The sequence below is a fragment of the Pyxicephalus adspersus genome, chromosome 4, assembly GCF_032062135.1.
Source record: "Pyxicephalus adspersus chromosome 4, UCB_Pads_2.0, whole genome shotgun sequence".
Classification (NCBI taxonomy): Eukaryota; Metazoa; Chordata; class Amphibia; order Anura; family Pyxicephalidae; genus Pyxicephalus; species Pyxicephalus adspersus.
Window position 1 is genome coordinate 123,859,248 of NC_092861.1, and position 19,214 is coordinate 123,878,461.

Here is a 19,214-nt window from a genome sequence, read left to right on the forward strand (position 1 = left end):
CTGTTCCCATTTTTTATTATTATTCCATGTAGGGCAGCCAATGTCACTCCCAAGTGAACTGCTGCAACTGCCTATCTAAGGTTAAAGGGGCAGATCGTAGACTTGTCATTTAAACCAGTCACAGCTGCCAACTGTGACCAGTCCAAAAGCAAACTAAAGGCATGATTACTACAAGAAATGGGTAGCAGTTTGAAGAACCAGGTGGGTGGCAAACCTACTTGAAGGTACTAATTATATTGGATGAAAATGAAAGACTGGAAACGAGTATTTTCAGGAATATGGGTCAGAAATCATCCATAAATATTTACATCAGGTTTTCTTTAAATCAGGCTGGCAAGGACCACCTTTAGCCTAGTGTAAGGAACTTACCTGTCCAGCGAGCCCGCAGCGTCCCTGGGGATTCCAGCCGCAGAGGGAGACGCCGCTGCAGCAGGCAGCGTGGTCAAGGCTGCTGCCCTGCTGGCAGCGTGTCTCTCCCTGCAGGCAGAGGGATCCTACTACTTTTCGACCAGGCAGCATCCCTATGGACGTGAACAGAGAAAGTCTTGTTCTCAGCACTCCTGCGGATGTGCAAAGTAGTGCACGTCCCAGGGCAGCTGTGGGAAAAGGTGTGCGCGCGCTAACCTGCGTGCCTCTTGTACCCCCTGGGGCGAGGCACTCAGCTTCCTCGCCGCGGGGCGGGACATAGTTAGTTTGATTGGCCGCAGGGGATTCAGTTATCCTCCAATCAAATGGTGCCAGGTGGCGCAAGGTCATTGGGCTATTTAAGGAGAACCTGTCCTGAACACCATTGCCCGCTATAAGCCTCTGTGTGTACAGTGTGCTTGGGTGCGGTCTCTGTGTTGGTTCATATTAACCTGTTGTCGTTACCAAAAGAAACCCGGTCTGATACCTGATTCTGCCTGAACTCTGCCTGCACTGACCTTGGATTTTTTGTGATTACTCCTGCTTGCTGCCTGCCCTGACCTCGGATTGTTCCTAACCTGCCTTTGCCTTACCCTTATGTACCACGCCTATCGGTCTGATCATCTGTGAATAACCCTTGTCTTGCTTTATGACGACAATAAAGCTTGATAAAAGGATTCTTGGAGTTGGCTGTGGTTTGTGTGCCCAGGCGATTACACCTAGGCAGTTCAGAATGCTGAAGTGCTTCCTTCAACCACCGGATAACATCTTACACCGATCAGCCAAAATAATAAATCCAGCCTACTAGCATTGTGTAGGACCCACTTGTGTCCTCAAATCAGCTCTGACCCATCAAGGCACATCCTAAATCTGTGGTATTTGGCATGAAGATATTAGCAGAAGATTCTTTAGGCCACAATGGTCTTTTTTCTTCCCATTATGCATCTTCCTGCCATCTCTTTCCCAAGTAAATGATACACACACACACACCAGGCCATCTACTTAGAAGAAAATGTGATTTATCAGACCAGGCCACTTTTCCTTATCTAGATGGTCTACTTATGTAACCATTGTAGATGCTTTTGGGTACTTTGATTGGTCTGTGGCTAAAAAGCCCCATACAAACAAACTTAGATATAATATGTGTACTAAAACCTTTTTTGGCCAATTTATTAAGATTGTACTAGATAGACCAGTGTTTCTCAACCAGGATTTCCCAGAGGTTACTAGGGGTTCCTTGAACCATGAGCGATACGGGCCTCTCAGGTCAATTTAACCAATCCCGATGACCATTTTGGCTCTCTGGAAGGGTGACAACCTTTTCACTCGCCTGCAATGTCAGAGGCATTCTCCCCACTGGCCCCCAGTTATAGTAGGGGTTCCAAAAGATCTGAAAGGTATTTAAAGGGTTCTCCATGTTAAAAAGGTTGAGAAAGGCTAGATGGACTAACACCTCCCATTTCCTATGTACATCAATGAAAAGGGGACAGTCGTGACCCAATCACGGCTGTTTACTAGTTGTCCTCTTTTGACGACTTTTTGTAGTTACTAGTAACCTGAAAAACTATAGCAGGGGCTTCCTCTTTTCTTTTGTCCTCTCCTCCTCTGTCCGTATCTGTCATTTGTAACCCCTATTTAATATACAGCACTGCAAAATGTGTTGATGCTATATAAATACAGTTTAATGATAATAATAATATTGAAAATACCCAAGGACAAACAAAACTTAAAACACCATCTTAGGTTGGACTGACACTTTAAAATCAACAGCATTTCTAATACTTCCCAGAACTTAGATCTGAAACAACTACCCACACCCTGACCATTTATGAGTAAAATTCTACTGTCCCTTTCTTCATATGGACCATGTATAACTGGCATTTGCTTGAGCTCACTATGGTTTATTACACGTGAGTAGTTTCATATGACGACTGACACCCACATCTGATGCTCACACTCATAATGGAAAATGTGACAAGCAAAAGGGAAATGACACTCACTATATGGTTGGAGAATTTTCATTAATTTTAGTTTACCAACCTGCAATGGTATTGTAGATCAATATCTAGTAACCTCTTTGTCCTAATTATTGATATAAAATACATATAAAATAAATATATCAGAAGGATGCTGTGCCTATGAACATGTGTAAGTTATATTTAGCAGCCTCCTACTCACGATCACAGATAGTCAGATACAGATAGTGGTTTAATCTGTCTCTTCTACAGAAATCAAAAAGGAAGTTTCCACTTATATTATTAAAGTGTATCAAACCTAAACTCAACAATGGTATATTTTGCAGCTAACCAGTCCTTGGATGTGGTAATTACATTCATTTTTTCAGGCACATTTTCTGCAAAAAGAAATACATGTTGACATGACATAGAAGCTTACACATGAGTGAAGCACAAAGAGGATGTCACCAGTGTTATAGCAGATTTCACTGTATCCTAGTTTTTAACATAACGAAGACATGAAAGAAAATAAGCTAGAACAAGTGGACTCTTAATATTATTAAAATATTTTATAGCAACCAAGATAAAAGGTAACAATATTACAAAGAGGTATTGCGTGCACCATCCATGAACAATATAAAAACTAATATGAAATTTGCATTATATAACAAGAAACATAACCAATGAAACAAAAGGTTATATATATATATAAATGATGTATTGTGTCTTCATCTATGACATGTTGGTTAATGATAAAGTTGCATGTTTTTCAATAGTATAGGAATAGCAGAGTACAAAGAAATAAAAATAAATTACAAGGGGCAAGGGAGGAGTAGGCGAGCGGTTAGAGGTCATTTTGGGGCTAGATGTTATCAAAGAAAAAATGGTCTCTGCAGTGTAAGCCAGACAGCTCAGGAATTAAATCTTGTTGGTCATTGTTGGGCAAAAGAAAGAGATATTTATCATAGTAACTATATTGTGTGCAATAGAACCATGTTTGTCCCAATTTATCAGTATTGGTATTTTTAGCGGCTATTAAATCGTCCATTTCCATAATGTCGCATACTCTGGGCCTGATTTAATAAAGCTCTCCAAGGCTGGAGAGGATACACTTTCATCAGTGAAGTTGGGTGATCCCAAAAATCTGGAATGGATTTCTTCAAAGTTATTTGCTAGCAAATGTTTTGAATCCTGGACCAGATCTATTTCAGGTTTGTTGAAATCACCCTGCTTTACTGATGAAAGTGTATTCTCTCCAGCCTTGGAGTACTTTAATAAATCAGAAACCTCTGAATATTCACAGCTAGGTAGTGTGTTTAGTTTCCAACGGGCAAGGGCACAGGCTTTAAAAGCATTAAGTAGATGGTGTTCTAAGGAATTCCTATAGGGTTTTCTGGACAAGGCAAATGCATGAAGAAGGACAAGCCCTGGATTTATCGGTGAGTTTGATTGTTATATCAGCCACTTTCACCCAGAAGGAGGATAGCACCAGGCAGCTCCAAAATGTGTGGAGCAATGTGCCTCATTCTTTTCCACATCTCCATCAAGTATTGTCTTTAACATTTGTCTAACATTTTTGCTAGTATTGTGGGGGTTCTATACCACTGAGTGAAAAGTTTATAATTGTTTTCCAGATATTTATTGCATATAGAAGCTTTATGGCTAAAAAAAAATAGAAGGTTCTAGAAGCATTGTGGTTAAAAAAATAGAGGATTCTCCAGTTGTGATGGTGTGAATTGAGTGTTAAGATTTTGCTCCCAATAGTCACAAAGGGAGGTGTTGTAGGATGTAGATCTGGGACCAAAAGTTGACAGGCAAAGAAAATAGACCCACATAGGGTATCAAAAGTTTGGCAGTGGGGTCATTGGACACCTAAACTATTGTGATGAGGGTAAGGATCACAAAAAAAATGATCTAGTACGCCAGTACAAGGTACGCCAGCTACCCAGGGTATAACCATTCTTTAGATTGTGTGTCGCTATTATGCGCCCTACCTCAAGGCTGTAAAAATGGAGAGCCCAGGACTCTCTTTTATAAGCATTTTCCCATACAACAATATTCTGAGTGAAAGTTCCTGTTCATGCCTGGCAATATCCATGATAGGAATGCACTTCTTTCAGTTAACAGACCTTCTAATAGGAAATGTGAAATGACAACCAAGGAAGAAAACGTTTCAGACCCATGCGGGGTACCTCCCTAAAGAGGAACTATACTCAAAACAATAAAAAAAACACACCTTCAATCCCGCAGGGCAGTCCACTCCGGGGTTGTCTGGCGTCAGGTCCCGCAACGTCTTGGCATCCGCCCCAGAGCTGGCGCCGCCATCTTTGTCTTCTCTTCCGGGTTCTTCATCCTACATCACCCGACCCAGGCGCGAGATCGGGTGACGTTGGATGAAAAAATAATTGCCGCTCTCACTGCATATGCCTGAGATCGGCAAATTTTTCTCTTTGCTCGGGAGCGCCCAAGTGCCTTCCGGGATGCCTGACGTAGGTATACCGAGAGGCTTTGCGCTCCCATTCATTCTCAACTGCCTAGGCGGCTGAGAATTAGGGGGTGGTGCTGCACCATTTTTTTTTTAAAGGGTGTTGCACCTAAAAAGAAATTCTGAGTTTAGGTAGGCTTTAAGGCAACACAGTCTAGGAAGGGACCCTGCATGGCCCTAAAATAGTGTCTTTTCAACATGTAGTGACATGGCTTTTATAATTAATCAAGAAACCTGTGTTTTGGCGTGCTGGTCACTGGTGTGTTCCTTTTTTAACCTATTCATAGCTGAGCCTTCAAAAAATGTTGTAATTTCAGATATACAGTATAGTAAAAGTAAACCTATCAATGTCTCATATACAATTGTGTGAACAGACACAAAGTCCTCCTATTCCCGGCAGCCTGCAAACTTCCCCTATTGCCTGAGGCTGAAATTTGTATTAAATTCTCTGGCCCAGCACACACGATAAGTGTTGCTTTGGCTGGGAATCAGTTGGTTCTGGGACAGAATACATTTACTATCAACAATATAGGTTTACATTGATCAGTGGATGTCTTTTTTGCTGGTGTCCTTTTCTTGGTGCCATGTGCATGGAGGCTTGAATCATGGCTAAATGTCTGCATAGCCATCTTAGGCTGTGGCCATTGACAGCAGGACTGTCAGGGAAGGCACAAAGCCACCTACACTGCAAACTGCTGACCTTTACACGTTTGTATATAATAAAACAGAAACAAAATGACAGCAGCACAGGACAACAGTTTGCCTTGCTAAAGTCTTTCTTAGCCTCTGAGATTTGTTAGAGTATTTCTAAACTAGCCAGTGTAAGAGTAGAGGTGACATAAGGCTGATGGTGTTGGGTACATCAGGTAAAAATTCAGCTTTGTCTGTAGTGCTCACTAAAATAGACTGAATGTGGCTAGGAAATTAGAAAAATGAAGTAAATTGAATTAAACAGTGCCATGAAATCAATAAAGCGGTACGGTAAATTATATCTTTGGATATCACTTTTTCAATTTTGTTTAAACATTATTTACAGTATAAAATATAATACAAATACAGTAATAAAAAAAGACATGGTGGGAAAGTATATTATTTGTACTTCTGATTTTTTTTTTTTTTTTTGCAATCATGCAGCAGTCAGCAGTTCTTTGAGTTTGTGGCCTGCAGCAAGTGTGTGGATTGGAAGTCTGACTTTGCTTTCTTCATTTTTTTGCGCATTTTCTCAGAACAGGTTTTCACTCGGCAGTACTGGAAAGGTCAGTAATCTAAGGATCTAACAAAGATTTCATGTTTCTGCATTTTCTAGAAGCTCTGAAAAGTTGAATATGGTGGGCCAACCATAATAAAATATTTAGGCAGTAGCAAAAGATAAGTGGCACTCCAGGGTTTGTACCTTGGTGCCTTTGGTTAACAATGTCCCATTATTTTATTTATGTTCTGCGTGAATGAGTTAAAGAAATGGTAGGAGAAGGTTTGAGTTTTTTGGATGGGGGTAATAGGGTCCCTGGGTCGTGGGAAGATATTTATTTTGGGTGAAATGGGAGGGCAGATATTTGTACTGGAAGGGGTAAGATAAGCGAGCTTGAGGGTGATACTGGCTCAATGGGGTGCAGAAAAGAGACGGCGTGTACTGAAAAGTTGGAGGAATTTATCTTGTGGAAAAATAAGGTAGGGGATTTAGGTCCAGATGAGAGATTTCAACTATAGGAGGTTTTCTTCATTAAGAATTTTGGCTTAGGGGGGATTAGAGCTTGAGTCGAAGAGTGATTTATTTTGGTTGGAGAAGAATATTTTGGTTTGAGGGATGTTTTGTGGATCTATCCTAAAAGAATCAAATATGATGTTGCACTGTATATTGTTAATGTAATTTAAGACACAGGTCTAAGGGCTAAAGGCCCCTAATTTTGCAGGATCACCCTCTTGATTACCAAACATTGAGTATCACAGGCTTTCCTAGTGACTTCAGGATTAAATTGAACCTGGAATACTCTGGAGATCTTGTGGTGAAGAAGAGATACAGTGTAGGGGGATATATAAAAAAAAATATAATCTCAGCATAGGGCTTTACAGTTCCAACAAATTTCTAAGCTTTGTGTATAGTAGAGAGAAGTTTTCCATTACTGCCTGCGGACCATCTGCCTAGCATCTTGCAGTATCCTCAGCCTCACTTTAGCTGTGTAGAGATTTGCCTTTCTCAGCACATACACTGTGCACAGCTGAAGAGGATTTTTAGTATATGTGCTGCAGTCAATTGGTAAATTAGTTCCTGGTTTCACTCCTGTCCTGCTCTTGGTTGCTGGCACTATTTAAACCTCTCTGGTGCCAGGCTCTGGTTGCTGTATCCCCAGACTGCTACCTGTCACTTAACACAGCTATACCCTGCCTTCCTCGATGCCTGAACATTGCTTCTTGTTGTCCGCCTTCCCTGACCACAGACCATCTAGGCCTTGATTTTCACTTTCCACCTGCCCTCAGTCTGTATTGGTCCTTCCAGTCCTAATATAATAAGGTGGCAGCCCTAATATTTTCCTTTTTCTTTTTAGGAGATCTCCACATCTCCACACCTTCCATGGGGAAACTGAGGGCAATAAAAAGATGGTACAAACTTGTCCTTATTTCATAAAAACCCTGATAATTATTCAGCTATAGGTCTCTCTATATTCCTCCCGATTGTACAGATTTCCCTCCCCATCATCTTGTTGACCACATAGGAAACTAAGGCTGCATGCACACATCAAATCATTGTCATCAAACACCACCAAGCTTGCTTGTCTTGGGCCAAAATCTGGTGTGTCTAATGTGGCCACCTGATGTTGTTCATCATTCTGTCCTTGAACACTGATGAATGACCACTATTCCCCTCCTATGCGGTAAAGCACAGTAGTGTGCTGCTTGCTTGTCCTTACCCGTTGCCTTTTCAGAGAGCAGAATTTTACCTGTGTACATAGCCTAAAGGAGATACAGACAGTAATTCAATTCTGACGTAGTGTCTAACCTCTCCTCCTCAATGGACAGTAAAATGAATTTACTGAGGTTTACCTTTATCATTTCGGTTACAGAGTCCACAGCTTTATCTAGCTTATTAATCACAAAACAACATATTCAAATATTACTTCCCCTTGGCAAACTCTGATTATCCAGAGACACATGGTACTACTTCACCAAGATTGAACTCCTCCTGACATTGTAGAAAAAGATAAAAAAAGGGACTTTACAACATCCAGCCCTAGATGATGTTATCTAAAGGTATAGTAGCGAGGTGACTGCTGCCGGATTTTCCACTGTAATAAAATTGTTTATTCCCTTGTTTATCATTCACACAGACCACAAAATTATTAGAATACAAGCAAACTGCATCAACATGAAAATAAAATGCAGATCAACATGATCTAAATAATGTCACAGTGTCCAATGTACGCCCATGTACACAGGATTGGTCTTGTGGCGATATTCCAGTCAATCATCCAGAGCAGGAGGCCAGTCCACGTCCACAGACTAAAGAAAGAATAAAAAAGGAAATAGAAAATTAGCAGACTAATATATACTACCTTGTACAGTTCACAGGACAAGGAGACATTGTTTCAGATTTGTGGTGATTGATTGCTACTTCTAACAACTAATAGCACAATTTCATTAGATCAAGCTTCTTTGTATCACAGGTACCAAAAACTACCAGGCTAGTCTTTTTCATACATAGCCCTACCTACATATCTAGTAATTGCAAAGCAGATATTATGTGGTCCAGTAGTGGTTTTAGTTGAGGATGCTGTGTCTGTGCCATCATCCTGACAAAGTAAAATCAAAAGAAGCAAAAGAGAAGACACTTTCTTCCCTATTTATAACCACATGCAGGATGTGTCCTATGGTCATACACAGAAACCAAAATGAAGTCCTGTACAGTGCTAGTGTCACAAACATGGGCATACTAAAAATAAAAGTATGCTACCTATAGAGCCTGATAGGGGAATAGAATCCTATCTTTTATCTGTGCATATGAAAAGCACATTATGCTGACCTGTTGCTTATTGCTTGTTATGGGTGTGAACTTCATGTAGACAGAACAATACATTATATAGAACTAGCAGTTGTTGTCAGAGCTGGATTCTTCAGGTTTGTCAAAAAAGCCGACTAGAATTTGCCCAAGCTCAAGTTGTTTTGGTAGAAGTGACAAAGAAGATAAAAAACACAAAATTATAAAGGTTTGTGCTTGATCTGGCTTTGATCTGGTCTATTGCATACATACATACATGGTCATATTGCATACTTGCATACAATCATCATATGTACATAGCCTAAGAAGAAAAGCATCAACAGACAGATGAGACAATTAGTGTGCTGTTTCTCCATTATTCTCTTATCACAGACTGGGGCAGTGACAGGACCTAGTTGTATTATGAAAGTGAGGAAAAGAAAAGTCCATTCTCCATGCTGGGTGTTCTGTCCAACATGGCTGTGTGAAGCACCTAACTAACACCTAAGTGTTTTGCTGGCAATTATGGTCAGATCCAGGGACCAGAGCTGATTGATCAGAGCTTGATCAAGATCATCCTGCATATAGTTATCCAACCAGGAGAACCAGACCTGCAGAAAAAAATCCAAGGAATCATCAAAAACCAAGCCATTTTATGCTTGAGTTGAGAAAATATAGGGGTAGAGGACCATCAGGACTTTTTCTTTAAAGAACAAGTAGCTTGTTAGGTAAGAAATTACCATTTTTGTATGTAGAGAGCATTTAAAGAATAAATGTATATGTGCTTACAATTAAACAGCTTTTTGTAAATATATATAGGGATACTATGCATCTTATATATAACATTATATATATATATATATATATATATATATATATATATATATTATATATATATATATAATATAACAAATAAACTTGGCTTTTTACTTCTAGTACTTTAATACTGATCACCCCAGACCCATAAGATTATCTAAGCTGTCCCCATACCCCTTTTCACGTTATTCCATACAAGCAATGTTGAAAATTTAAACACTCATCTTGAGGTATCCCTGACACAATTCCTATTCTCACTCTTGATATGTATGGAACTTAGGCAGGAGACATCTGTTTTCAGCACTTTCTGGTCTCCCAATGTTTGAACAAGTATAGTGCAGCACAGAAATCAAACAGGATAATATTAAACAAAATTACATTTTGAAGTGTACGCTATTCCATACACCATATGTAAAATACTAAATATACATACATGAACTGCAGACATGTTACTAACAACAAAAGATTTTAAAAAAGCCAACCTCCACATCCAGCTCCAAGATATCAGCAGTAGTCTTCATTATTGATCCAATATTTGGAACTGTTCTTCCAAAGTCACCATGTACAAACTCCTTTATGTAGCTAATGATTTGTTAAGTTCATTTATATACTGAAAAGTGATGCTCCAAAAGCCTATATGGCATATCACAAGCCTGTCCAGATTAACCAACATTCACTTGAGTATTTCTGGATTTTGTTTGCTTTGTGTAAAGTTGACTTTATAAAGATGTTCATAAACAAAAAATAACCATCACTATTCCAGCAATTTTTAGGCAGGCTGGTTGATGGTAAGTGTTAAAGCCAAACCAAAGTTTCAATTTTAAACATTCGCCGTTAGGCAGGTCATTATTGCAGAAAGGAACATACAATGTCCCTTCTGCAATAATTCCTCCTTTCTGTCTGATCTTTCTTTGGAACTGTCAAAAAAGCTGAGCTGTACGTGTGCAGCTCAGCTTTGGCTGCCAGGATACTGGCAATGATAATGGCAATTCCAGCTTCCCCCTGTCCAATAAAGATGGACGATAATCATCTGCAGGAAGAGAAGGAGGAAGAAGGCCGGAACGAACTACCGGCTAGGCCGTATCTGGTCTAAAGGCCAGAGTTTGCCGACCCCTGCATCCTGATGTGCTAAAATAAAATGCAGAACCCAACTTTCCAAATTTTAGGCATCACAATGCACTACCATCCACTGCAATGTGCTACAACACATGTGGGTTGCCTTGGTATGTTAGGGTGCCATTCAAAATTATTGGCATTCTATGTGCATTACTGAAAATGAGTCCCTAAAGTTTTAAACAGAGCGGAGAATGGTCAAAACTATTGTCAACTTTTTACTGCTGTCTGTGTCCTCCACTGGGGAGATTCATCCTCTATATTTAACCACAGTCACTAGGTCAGACAATGAAGGAAATTGCAACATTTTACAGTTGTCACTGAAACAGGAGAGAAGGGGAACTCTGTTCAGATTATAATTGCCTAAGAGGGAATTTCCCTTCAGTTTAATGTAAAAAAAAAAAATACCTGTAATGTTACACCTACACATTATTTTGCATGCACCTAATATGAAAATATATGTCTAAGTTAGATTAATTTTAAGGTTTAAGTTAAGGGTTTTTTTTTCAGGCTAAATGTTACCTTGTTTTCACCACAGCAAGAATTAGCAGCACCAAAGAACAAGGCAATGTTTTCCAACTGCTAAGTGGCATCGCCATTGCCAGGTCTCATCTTCTCTTTACAAGCATAAATTACTGTTTTGTGAATATGGGGTGGATGAAAAACCAAAGATACATAAGGGCAGGCAGAACATGTTGGGCCATATTTAAAAAGTGCAGACATATCACCCCCTGCTTTAGAGTTTAAGGCTATGTTTGCAAGAATTATAGCTTACAAAGTCAGTGGGCCTGATTTAATAAAGCTCTCCAAGGCTGGAGAGACTACACTTTCATCAGTGAAGCTGGGTGAGCCAGAAAACCTGGATTTCTTCAAAACCATTTGCTATTTGCTAGCAAATGTTTTCATGCCTGGACCAGATCCATTTCCAGATTTGCTGGATCACCCAGCTTTACTGATGAAAGAGTATTCTCTCCAGCCTTGGCGTACTTTAATAAATCAATGGGTTGATGAAAACCTGGGATCACAAGTAAGCAACTGTGTATGTATCTGTTCTTGCATTGCTATGGGTCCTGCTTATGAATGTGACAACCGACTCTTCCCACTCATTATTTTTTGCTTTTCTTTTAATAGTGGGTGCAAAAAACCCTTCTGTCTGCCACAACTAACATGAGATATTGGTGTGAGAAGAGGCTTTCCTCTAGACACAAGGAATGTGTGCCTTCAGCATGGGTACAAAAAATACACTTTCTACATTTTACTGTGGTATCTGAAGTCTGTTTTTTCATATACGAACTTTTTTACGTCCACATATATGTTCCAGTATTCTGAGTGAGATCATAGATTAGGTTTCTGGTTTATCTATCATGGAAACTATCAATAAATGTATGATGTGTGTTCAGGTGTTTGTATGGTTTGACATACTTTCTTCTAACAGAAAAACTGGTTAGTTTGCATTACTCGGGAATGCACACAAACTCAGGTAGTTTTCGTAAAGGAATTTCTGATGTGATTTACTTTTCCAATCTTTATATAGCATATTCTTCTAATTCTTCAAATGTCAGCAACCATCAGTTATTTATGGCTTATTCCTATTATATTCAGGGTAAAGTGTCAGAGTCTCTTGATTACCCACTACGTGATCAATTTCTACTTGCCTTCCTAGCACTTCTCTCCCACTCTGTTTCCTTGTTGGACCTGGAATATGTGTGTGGGTGTATACAACAGGAAGAGGTTGTCCTCCCCATTAGGTAACAATAGCTGGACAATAGCTTCCCAAGTCCAAGCAATGCATCCTCTGTGGAGGAAACCATACATGGAAGCATCAGATTTTGTGATAGCTTGCTAGGGAGAATGGGGAAGTTAATAAGAGCAGCTCTGAGTTTGGTATGGTATTGTCACATTTCTTAGCCTCTCCACAGTGATGGGAAGGTATAGTAGGTTAGACTCTCTAACATAAAATAGTATTATCAATGGGGGCACAGCACCTATTTTTATTAATACCTGGAGAAAGGCAAATTTATAAAGCAGATGAACCTCCAAAATAGTTGGTCATGTGATAAGTAACATCAGCAATCTCTAACTTTCTGTCTAGGATAGTGTAATATCGGGAAGCTCTTTATTTAGACATAATACTATGGGCCTGATTTATTAAAGCCCTACAAGGCTAGAGAGGATACACTTTCATCAGTGAAGCTGGGTGATCCAGCAAACCTGGAATGATGTGGAATTCACTGATGAAAGTGTATCCTCTCCAGCCTTGGAGAACTTTAATAAATCAGGCCCATTGTCTTAGTTTCAGAGGACTATAAAGCAGGGGGGGCAACCAGGAAAGAAGCTCCTTCTAAGAAAGATGATATTTAGAAACTCCAGAATACCAATTTACAGCACTGAAGGAATGCACCAGCAACTATTTATACTACAGAGCCAAGTCAAAAGCAGCAATTAATTAGGTCCCTTTAGCTGAAAATGTTTTAGAATAATCAATTTATTTTATTTAATTTGTTTTAGTGCTTCATGACCTAATTAAGAGAACAAATCTTAAAAAAAGTTTCCTTTGATGGCAGTATTTCATGTCAGGCACTGGACCTATGCAAACAGAACTATGTGCTACTGTGATATTTTTCTCTTCACTTACTATGAAAGCAAAATATCATTTTTGGTACTGAAAAAGGATACGTCCCAGCTTGTGTCTTTAAATACAATCGAAAATGGTGCTCATCTAAATACTCTGTATTCATGGTATGAATAAGTCGAACTCTAGAGGCCAGTGGTCGCCGGTGAAGAACACGTAGAGGAGTCTTCTGTACAAGCTTGAGCTCCTGAAAGAAATGTTCTATTATTAAAAGTTAATATAAATAATATACTACATCATGGAGCCAAAGATTTACTCTTCAATGTAGATGTAACATCTTTCTGAATCCCATATAGTTAGCTTAAGCACTGTCATAAAATATTTATTTGAACCTTTTATGTTTATTATCAGTCCAGTGTTTCTCTTATAGCCTTTTTGTATCTAATTCCTGTCTACATGCATACACCTGAATTATATTATTTAGCATTTTTCAAAGCAGGTTTGCAGATGATAAAAGCAATTACCCCTGCATAATATGTTTTAAAAGCTCCTTTGCTGGCCAAACCAGTAAGGTGTTACTACGTCATTAATCTCTTGAGATATTTATATAAGGCTGGCCTTTTATTACCACACATGTTTTAAGAAATATATCACAATATTACATCTTCAAAGAAAAAGAAGATTTCAGGAAACTACATTTTATCTCTAATATCAATTTCCTCATCAGGGGTTAAACATAGGTTTACCTTATGGTAGCCTTAAACAGCATGTCAATTTTTCTTAAATTTGTGATTGTTTTAACAAATACAACACAATCGATTACAGAAGTATATTGCACATGACATGAGTTACAATAAAAATATAAGGATTATTGGATGGACAAGTGCATTCTGTACAATTAACAGTAAATATCTACAAGCTGATGGCACAGCTATTGATTTCCCAGTTCACAGCACTTTTATTAATAAAATTATTTACGTTTTTTATTACACATGGCTCTTTTTATTTACAATTACTGGACATTTTTCCAGTGCCACATTTATATACAGCTCTGAGATGTCTTGTGATTAAATGTCAGGGGCCACAAAGGAAGCTGATGTTGGAAGATGTAAAATTGTGTGCCCCGAAAACAATGTCCTTTATGGAAATCTTTCGATCAATGCAGTACCACACCACACTTCATATGGTACATTTGCTTTAGTTCATAGAAATTTGTCCTTACCATGAAAAGGCTAGTTACATAGTTAGCTTACACAAAACTTACACACAGACTGGTTTTCCTTAAAAGACTGAAACATACGGCACAAACCTTAACATTATCTAGAAGTTCAAGATCTTCTTTTTTGATGTTTTTTTCTGCCCATATTAGAGCACTGTAGCATTTTGTCTTCTCTTCCTCCCCTTCCTTCATATGAGCAACTGCCTCCCTAAAATAAAGGATCATGTCAATGACTCTAAAAGAATGGCATACTTCATTCATACTGAATGTGCCACATTTGTGCATTCTCAACCATGGTTCATTAAAGCAGACCTAAACTAAAATTTCTACCTTACATAACCTACCTACCTACCTAAATGTAGACAACCCTTTTATGTATAATAAAAAGTACCTTCTTCTTCCAAAGCCAAGGGAAAAAACAAATCAAAATGGGAGTGCAGAGCCTCCTGGGATACATATAATCTCGGGCATGCGCAGAAGATTTTTCTTTATAAAGGGAAAAATGCCAATCTCACGCATTCGTGGTGAGATTGGCACTCTTTTTTCCCCCATCTACTGCAGTCTACGTCTCCCGATCTCACGCCTGCGCAGTGCAAGATTGGGTGGTGTAGGAAGAAGGCGGAAGAACGGGAAAGAAGATGGCAGTGGCCGGCGCTTCCTCTGCGCCGGGAAGAAGGAGGATTCCAGAACGATGCGGTCCAGGAAATGACTGGAGGGATCTGGTGAAATATTGTGAAAGGTAAACATTGTTTTTTTTTAGTTTACTTCTACTTTAGGCAAAATTTTGTTTTTTTACAGGTAAAGCATCGGTCTGTCAAAGATTGGACCATAAACCTAATAAACTTGTTTATATATAAAATAATTCCTTTATTTGAAATTAGAGGGCAATAATGCTAAAAGGAAAAATGCCTGAAAATAGAACCCCAGACACTTTTTTGTTCTTCTTTTAAGGGGTACAAAACATTGTGGCCCTGATAGTAATATATCATCTTATTTCAGTCCCAGATACCTATGAGGAAAAGAGAAATACCACTTTTAGGAGTTATCAAACACTGCTTGTATTGAGAGGTTACCACACCAACCCAAACTAGGCCAAAAAACTTTGGTTGGATCTCCACTTTTAGGCACCAGGCAGCAAAATAAACAGACACAATACGTATTATAAAAGTGTTTACCTGTCATAAGCTTGGCATTTGTGTATTATTCAGCTTTGACATTTGCCCAGTGCCGCTGCACTGCCAGCACTATATCTATCACTGTTACAATCTGTAGATGGGATGTGATATCACTTCACCACCAGCCTGCTGATCAGACAGATTCACTGAAGTCCTCTCTGCTCTTTGCTCATATCAGCATGTTACTTGTCAAAACATTTGCAAGCAGCACACCTGATTAGTTTCTATTTCTGCACCTTCCTTTCTAAATCTGCTTTAAAGGTATTACAAGGGGCTATAATTAAGTAGCTAACTGTAAAAAAAAATTATTTTATTTATAAATACTGAGCAGCATTAATGTGTTTTTCATATCTGCCCAAAGATCTGCTTTTAGCCCCATAAGCACCAAAGTGTTTCCTGACACACTGAATTACTCAATACATGCAGTTGTGCAAACATAGAAAATACACATTTGCTTCAAGTTTTTAATTTTCTAGTACAATGGCTACTAATGATAACTTAGTCCTGATGAAAGAAAAAATACTCCAATTTATAAACTTTGCTTGAATTAATAAGGACATTTATGAATATTTAGCTAGCAATGAGTTTTCTGGGGTATTTGTTTCCAGAAACACATCTAACTACAAGCTAATGCAATCTTTGGGTCAACGTGACAATATTTTACACTGACAAGCAGGTGTGTTCGAATATTGCATTTAATCTGTGGAGCCTAATCACTCAATTTAACCAAATTCTTTCTACTAATTCTTATTCCGTTTATAATGTATGGTACTAAACAGATATAAAATGCAGATTAATTAACAATATCCCAGCATTTAATGGAAGTAAAAGAAGTCTAGTAATAAAATACTCTCACCTGGTCACTATCTGCAAATCTCGAACTTTGATTTTGTCAGTGCCATTTATTTTCTTCATAAGAAATTAAGAAAGGAAAATTTTACCATAAAACACAAACACCTTTATTTAAGAAATGGATTTTAAAAACTGTACACAAGTCTCTAAAGTGGAAACTCAATCAATTACACAGAATAAAATTACAAATCATAGACTTTGCTTGCAAACTCACTAATTCAGTAGACTTGTACACTTTTATAATTTGTATAAGAAAGTTGTGTATAGGATATTGAATGACTGTTGCAATTTCTGGAGGCTTAGTACATACTGGGACTTTCAGGGGTGGAACCATTTGCTGTTTTCAGTACAATATGCTCACATTACCTGAAATGTGAATATAATTCTACTCAATAGGACTCATGTATCAAAAAACATTGCATGCTCTCAATTTCATACATTTCAGCCCTGATTTATAAATGCTACCATTCATCGCTTAGTATGTAAAATGACACATCCAGATATAGCAAAGCGTATTACTATTCATTTATATGTAGATTATATAAATAAACAGTGATTTGACATAACTGTATTTATTTTTCTAAAAAAATGTATTCATAATAAATCTCTTGTTAATCCTTTTCTAACTCTAAGACACAATTAGCTTTTTGCTACTTGCTCTGCTGATTTTTCAACCATTGACCCAGAATAAGTATGCAGCTCAGGTGTTCAGCTAATTACCATATAATCATCTGTATGCTTGTTCCAGATGTGTGACTGAGATGAAAAGATCAGCTTTTGGCATTTGGCAACCAGGCAATCGGCATTCTTTAGAATGAGTTCAGCAAGGCAGCCTACATATTCTTTCAGTTGTAGGTCCTTAATTTTGAGATCTTCTGCTACTTACCAATGCTCTAGTGTTTGGCAGTTAAAAGACAGGAAGGCTTTTTTGCTACCTTAGAGCTTTTGTGTCCAACCTGAAGCTAGGAGGCTACAGGCAGCCCATTGACACTTACTGTGTGGCCCTCACAGCCCATTGACTGAAGACACTAGTTTGCCAGTGAAAGAAAAATATTCTTTAGGCTTCTAGTAGTTAAATGGTTCAGGTTATTTCTTTACAGTTGACTTAAATCATCCCATTTCTATAACTACCCCAAGTGAAGTTTAAAGCAACACACAAGTTCAGAGAAATAAACAACAGTTAAACACATACGATAGGCACCCAAAGAGGACTCAATAATTTTTTTTTTTAAGAACATGAAACAACCAGCTTTGTCTTCCTGGCTTTATCACAGCTTTCTTACCCTTTTAAGCACAGTATCACAATGAGTTTCAGACACAAAAGTGTACCTGACCTTACTTTAAAAAATGTTAAAGGCAGTGACGGTCATGGCAACTCATGTAGGGGGCCTCAAATGCAACCACTGACCTCAGCAATTTGCTGCACATTATATATCTGTGAATATAAAGCTACCGTAACCTGTCATATTACAAGTATAACCTGGATATAACAGGGTCAGAGACTATGTATTTTTTTAAATAGATTGGTATAGATTCCAATCATGCTAAAGTTGTTGTAGAATGGGGACATTTTATGAGACAATCATAGAATGGAGACATATGACATACTGTTCGAAAATCACAATTCATTTTAAAAAATAATGCCCCCAGCCATTCCAAATATGTACTTCTTGTGCCACTTTTAATATTTCTTTCAGATCAAGATCCATAATCAATGAAAAAAGAGATAAAGTGTGAAATGCCTCACCTCCTGAAGGTCTTTAATGTTTTGCTTTGTAACCTGGACTTTATGAGGATTTACAAGTTCAATTGCGAAGGGTCTTCCTAAACAAACAGAGAGTTGGTGAACACGGCATGTGAGTTTGTATAAAGGACTGTGCAAAGGGGGGATCTCCTGTAAACATGTTAGATGCAGCCAAATTCTATCATGTTCCAGTGATCGAGGTAATGTGGATCCTGCTGCTCTAAAGGCAGTGGCTGGCCAACCAGAAAGTTTTAGCTGTTGGAGGTTAAAGATAGGGTTAGCGTTACTGTTTAGCCCAGGTATCAGACTATTGCGGTGGGAAATATTATTTGGGAAGATGTTGCTAATGCTTACATTTGGATGGGCAAATTGCAAACTTTTACACATCACACATAAGACAGGTCTGCAATCAAATACTTCCGTGCAACTGGGTAAACACTTTTCTGATAAGATATCTGTTAGGTGTCATAGTCAATAGATGGGTAGCAGATAAATTTCATGTTTACAGCACAGGCAGTGAAATGTTTGCTTTTTGAGAACAGATCTGAAAAAAATCTTGGCCAGCTTTTTATTGTGAACACAAAACAGTATCAAAATTGTAAGAAACAGACAGAAACCCAAACATCTTTGGGAAGATTTGAGAATTATTAATGTCACATTAAACACATCTTGAGAGGTCAGATGGCTTGTTTTAATCTCTATTATGTCTATATAATATAAGCGCTATTTATTTCATTCATATTTACAGTACCTCTGCCAAGGGTCCTAACGTCCACATCTTCCCTTCCGGAAGATGAAAAGTTAAAGCCTAAAAAACATTAGGAAAGTAATATATTAACCATCGCATTAAGTTACCACTTAGATTTTTAATTGCTCACAAGAACAACAGAAATGGCCTGGATTTGTTC

The 19,214-nt window shown here is 38.4% G+C and overlaps 1 protein-coding gene across 1 annotated transcript in view; it reads right to left on the minus strand.

Annotated features, from left to right (window-relative positions):
* Positions 1-8,119: 8,119 nt before the first annotated feature.
* Positions 8,120-19,214, minus strand: part of PUS10 (pseudouridine synthase 10) — a 36,863-nt gene continuing 25,768 nt past the window's right edge. The window contains exons 12-18 of the mRNA XM_072409524.1: positions 19,058-19,114; positions 18,310-18,386; positions 16,567-16,619; positions 14,626-14,743; positions 13,421-13,563; positions 10,114-10,213; positions 8,120-8,340 (exon numbers count right to left, since the gene is read on the minus strand). Of these exons, the coding sequence (XP_072265625.1) occupies positions 8,302-8,340; positions 10,114-10,213; positions 13,421-13,563; positions 14,626-14,743; positions 16,567-16,619; positions 18,310-18,386; positions 19,058-19,114 (587 nt within the window). The 3' untranslated portion in view covers positions 8,120-8,301. The remainder of the gene's footprint in view (positions 8,341-10,113; positions 10,214-13,420; positions 13,564-14,625; positions 14,744-16,566; positions 16,620-18,309; positions 18,387-19,057; positions 19,115-19,214) is intronic.